Genomic DNA, 5,874 nt, shown 5'->3' with positions numbered 1-5,874 from the left:
CTTTGGAAAATACAGTGTTACCTCAGTTCACAAACTTGATTCTTTACATGATTCTGTTCACAAACTGAGTTGGAAGAAAACCAAATCAAATCCAATGGTTAGGTTCAATGTTGACTTTAAGGGAAATTTGATTTTGTTTTCACCCAGTTTAGCTTGCAACCAGAATTGTGAAAAGAACTAAGTTCATGAACTGAGGTACCACTGTATAAAACATTTAGACGCAAGAAGAGGTGAATATAAAGTATTATAAATTCTATGGCTGCCAAGCATGTTGGTGCATTCATGTAATCCCAGCACTGAGGAGGCTGAAACAGGAGGACTGCATGAGTTCAAGGCCACCTTGGACTACATAGTGAATTCAAGGTCAGCCTGAGCTATATAGCAAGATCCTATCTCAATACCCCCCAAATCAATCAATCAAGCAATCAAGCAAATCAAAATGTCTTCAAATATAAAAATGCTAGAAGGTAAATATAAAACAGTAAATTTGATAAGAAATTTGAGAACATCAAAACTCAAATTCCTTAGAAATTATTAGATACACCTTACTATGTCCTGTTGTTTCTGAAAGTGGTGGTCAAGATAAAGTCCAGTTCTGAATTAGTTCTTGCCCATGCCAAGAAGAAAGCACAAGTTTAGAAAAAGTATGAAAAGAAAATATAACATATGGTGGGGAAAAGCCCAGAGCTAACAGGACTCTGAATGAAGTAGCAGGAGATTAGGACTTCTAAATTTCCTGTTCCTTAAAAAGCAGGCAGGCAAACATTTATCACTGGTTAATTATAGTGAATAGTAGGCTGCAAAAAATGCACTTGGTTAAGACCTCACTTGTTACCAAAACCTCTGCTTTTCTGTGTACCTAAGCCATCAATTCCTGGCTGTAAAAGACGATGGCACAATATTCCTCAGCCAACTAAATAGGGCTCCAAAGACTAGTTTTAACATCAGGAACACAAAGGATACTGTCTTCTCTGCTTCTGTCCTGTGTGCTTTCCATTCCAGGCAAAGCTGCTGCTACACGTCGGAAGAGCTGCGGGAGAGATGGTGTGAAGGTGGGTAACCAGTGGGTGGTGAGTTAAAAGACAGGGTTTTGGGGTTACTCTTTAAACATTAGCATCATGAAGGCATATTAAAATATATATTCATTTTATAAATGAGCATCTTATGAAAAGCACACCAAATATAAAGAGGTAATACAGACATGACTTCTGCTTTCCAACTGGTAAGACAAGACATGAACAAACAGCTGTGAAATAAGCAGCAAAAATGTCGCTTGAGTCATAAAAATGAAACACTACAGAAACTCAGGGAAAGGACAAACAATTCATCTAGGAAAACAGTACAGTGGCATTTCTATCTTTCATAAAGGGTTAGGTTCCAAACTCAGTGTATTATATACAGTGACAAAGTTACCCTTGATAATTACTTAGAAAAACACTGTTAGAGACCAGCATAAGACCTTTCAAGTCCAACACAGCTGGCCTTTTCTCCATCATCCGAGCAAGTGGTTGTGTCTTTGAGGTACGAGGCTATAAAAAATACCTTCAGCAGGAGGAAACAATCCTGGTGAGATGTTTGAAAGGCATGTGGGAACAGATAATGACCAAAGGAACAAAAGATTCACACCACTTCTAACGTGCCCAATCTTAGACTTATACTTTTTTAGTACAATGACAAGCAAAACTGCCTGATTATTTCAATTATTTCTCCTTTAGTTAACATGCAGTGTAGAATTCCAGAAAGTAAATGCTATGTCATGTAACTCCCTTGAAGTAACCGTTAACTTAAAGCATTATCTCAAGCTCTTCATAGATACAGAAACTAAGTGAACACTTTTAATTTAAGAGCTTACAATCTGGCAAAAGAGATAGACCCTATCCCTGACATCACAATGTGATGAATTTCTATAAAACAAGGAAACAGAAAATATGAGAATACAGATGTAAGAAGGACAGCCTCAGCAGAGTGGGAAACATCTTAAGGAAGTGACATCTTGGTTGGGATTTATAGGCAACTGTAAATGTTATGGCTGAAAATCATACTTTGTAAAAGACTTCATAAATGTTGCTTACTTAAATTGAGAAACAACAGAATGAATGTAAAGCCAGAGATAAGGAACTATAAGTAATATGTTTAGGAAAGTAAGTACAAAAATAGAGCAAACTGTGAAATTTTGATTTGTTGGACAATAAGCAGAGAGTGTGGGAGTAGGAAAGTCTGGAAAAAATGGTAATTTTTGAGATGTGCCAATATTAGGCTTTAGCTTCAATATTTAACCCAAATCAACTATTACATTTGAATTATAGAATGTTTATTTTAACATTATTTCTGGGATACCATATACTGTACATAATCAAAGATCATAGTTTTATAAATTGCCAATATTATAAAATCAATATAATATTAATTGTACATGGTGGGTCACTTAGGATTAATACATGAATATTTAGATTCAAATGTAAACATTCTATTTTTTTGTTTTGTTTTCTGGTACTGGGGATCAAACTCATGACCTTGAGCTTGCTGGGCAGGTGCTGTGCCGCTGAGCTAAACCCCCAGCCTGTCAAATGTAAACATTCTAGAAATAAGACTAAATGCCACAATAAGCAATAAAAGTGAAAGCTGTTAATCTTATGAACAAAAATAGCTAAAAACTTACAAAGCTATATAGGTTGCTTAGTATACTAGTCACGTAAATTTCAAAGTATGCTCTTTTAAAGACAGTAAATGTTAATAAAACTTTAATATCAAATTAGGTGATTCTAATCTTTCTTAAGTTCTAATGTATGTATTCATACTAGGCAGTGAATTTTAAAAAAATCAACCCTTTCAGTTCAAAACTCTACTACTTATTAATAAATCACCTTTGATGCAGTCATAAAGAAAACAGATTCTAAAGGAAAACATATTTTATAAAAAAATCAGAAAAGGCCAGGCATGGTGGCACATGCCTATAATCCCCACACTTGGGAAGCTGAGGCAGAAGGATCACAGCAAGTCTGAGGTCGGCCTGAACTACTGTACACAGTGAGACCCTGTCCTAAAAAAGTGAACAAAACAAACAAAAAAAAGAAGGCAAAAAAAAAAGTGTTCTCTTATCAACATCATACAAACGCCACCATGTAACATTGCAAACTGTAGCAGACAGTATTGTGACCAACAATGCAGCCCTATAACAGTGTTTCTAGGATTATTTTAAATTTTCTTCTATAACCCAGAAATTCATTCTACACGATATTCAGTTTTAACTTCAATTATTTTAACACTAATCTAGCCAAAATGTATATACAGCACATTTCTGATATCAGTAGAGCCGAGGGCAAGGCAAAAGAGGTGATATTAAAAAAATAAAATGAAAAACAAAAAAGGTAGTATTTTATTTAAAAATTGAAGGAATAGATACAAATCACAAAAATATTTCAATATCGCTCTTAGTTGATACTTCAAATCTGCAAGTCATTTTCCCACATGACAGAAATATAAATATTTTATATGACTGATCAATAACAAATGCAAGGGGAAGATTTTAACCTATTAGTTAAATGTGCTCAGTAACGTAAGTTTTTTTGCCTTTCTTATTTTGCTTCCTTACTGAATTATATAAAGGACACTCTCTAAATATTGAAATAAAATCATAACTAATGAACTATGGGACTTCCTATAAAATGAAAAATATGTACTGATTATTATGGGTTAAGAAGGAAGCTATAGCTGGTGTCGTAGTGAACTCGTATAAGCCCTGCACCTAGAAGGCTGAAGCAGGAGGATGCTGTGGAGTTCAAGGCCAGCCTGGGCTACATAATGAGTTTAATGCCAACCTAAAATACAGAGCAAAAACAAACAAACAAAAAGCCAGACTGTGTGGCATATGCCTATAATCCCAGCACTTAGGATGCTAAAGGAGGAGGACTGCCACAAGTTCGAGGACAGCCTGGGCTATATAGTGAGTTCAAACCCAGCCTCTACTACATAGCAAGACTCTGTCTCAAAAAAAAAAAAAAAAAAAAAAGCTACATGAACGAGCAAACTAAACAAAAAGATGGCAGTTTTGTTCCACGTTGAACTGTATTTTGGTTGCATGTATACTTAAAAGATACTAAACTGAAGTCTCAGTAGAATTAGGCACTTAAAAAAAAATAGTAAATGGGTTTTGAAGACAAGACTGTTTTGTTAAAAAAAACCACTTCATTATCACTGTTAACTATATCTATTTGTATTAGGTTTTGAGAAAAAAATATGTGCCTACTGATAAAAATATTCTAAAACTGGACTGCAGTGATGGCTGTACAATCCCATAAATTTACCACAGCAATATCTACTTTAGATGGTAACACAGAACCAGAAAAAGACAACCTGTAACACTACATAACTGAATTATATAGTTAAAATAGTGAATTTTATGGTATAACAAGGTTAGTATCCCTTATTTGAAATTCTTGGGATGAGAAGTATTTCAGATTTTGGAATATTTTCATGTACATAATGAGCTATCTTATGGATGAGACACAAGTCTAAACATGAAAATCATTCAAGTTTCATATACTCCTTAAATGTATAGCCTGAAAGTAATTTAAAGCTATATTTTTAGTGCAACTGTGTTTTGACTCAACCTGCCACATGAAGCGTGGAATTTTCCACTTGTGGTTTGGAATAGGTGATAAAAACATTTTGAATTTTGTTTTTGTTTTTCTTCTGGTACCAGGAATCGAACTCATGACCGTATGCTTGCCAGGCAGGTGCTGTGCCACTGAGCTAAATCCCCAGCCCCAACATTTTGAATTTTGTATTAAGATATCTCTCTCTCTCTCTCTCTCTCTCTCAGACAGGGTCTTGTAGTTCTGGCTGACTTTGAACTCATGACAATCCTCCTGCCTCAGCTTCCTGAGTACTGGGATTACATGTGTGTGCCACCATGCCTGGCCAAGACATACAAACTTTTGCTTAAATAAACATATTAAAAATTCTGTGCTTATAAAATAATAATGGAAGCCAAGTATAAACTTGGCACTTTGGAGGCTGTAGCAGGAGGTTTGCTATGAGCTTGAGGCCAGTCTGGGCTATAAAGTTCAAGACCTGCACAGTGAAACCCTGTCTCAAAGACAAAAAAAAAAGAATGAGACATTCTCCTTCACAACATCCTGGGATTATCTAAATTTGCAAGGAATTAAACATCATGAAGACACTAATCATCAGTAGTGTTCTCTATGTTCTAATTCTAGAGCTTCCAAACCTGTAAGATTACTAAAGGTGAGGACTGCAAGGACCACAGCAATATCTTCTTTAGGTGATAACACAGAACCAGAAAAAGACATCCTGCAGCACTACACAAAAACAACAAGCTCACACTCTTATCAAAATGTCTCCAACAGGGAGAGCTAGACAAAGCTACCTACTTTTTTGTCTTAGTTAAGTGGTATATGGTAATATTGCTATAACTTGTATTACTCAAAATCTGGAATTGTCTGTGGTTCTTATGGATTCAGCTACTTAACATTTACTATATTACATTTACATTGAGTTCTGGGAAACACATACTTTGATGAAAGAGGAGTATTTTCAATATACTGTGGTAAGTTCTGTAATAGTGGCTACATAGGATTCGGCCGTCTATGAAAACACAGAAGAGAGTCATTTACCACAGCCACAAGGTAGGGTGGGGAATGTCAGAGAAGATATAGGGCAACCTTCTTGCCTTAATGATTCAACGTAAAAATGGACGGGAAACAATATGGCAAAAATGAGAATAGAAATGTTCACAAAGCTAATTGAAAAGATTTTACTTTGGGGCTGGGGATTTAGCTCAGCGGCAAAGCGCCTGCCTGGCAAGCGCAAGGTCGTGAGTTCGGTTCCCGGTACCGGAGAAAAACCAAAAAA

General features: G+C 35.6%; 1 protein-coding gene across 2 annotated transcripts in view; it reads right to left on the bottom strand.

Moving 5' to 3' along the window:
• Nucleotides 1-5,874, bottom strand: part of Rab6a (RAB6A, member RAS oncogene family) — a 48,657-nt gene that overhangs the window by 1,878 nt on the left and 40,905 nt on the right. For both annotated transcript variants that reach the window (XM_005379940.2, XM_005379939.2), the window contains exon 7: nucleotides 964-1,030. In XM_005379940.2, coding sequence (XP_005379997.1) covers nucleotides 964-1,030 — 67 coding nt within the window. The remainder of the gene's footprint in view (nucleotides 1-963; nucleotides 1,031-5,874) is intronic.

This window comes from Chinchilla lanigera, unplaced genomic scaffold, assembly GCF_000276665.1.
Source record: "Chinchilla lanigera isolate Chin_1 unplaced genomic scaffold, ChiLan1.0 scaffold00013, whole genome shotgun sequence".
Classification (NCBI taxonomy): domain Eukaryota; kingdom Metazoa; phylum Chordata; class Mammalia; order Rodentia; family Chinchillidae; genus Chinchilla; species Chinchilla lanigera.
Note: the sequence above shows the minus strand (reverse complement) of the source record. Positions and strands in the feature narration are given on the sequence as shown.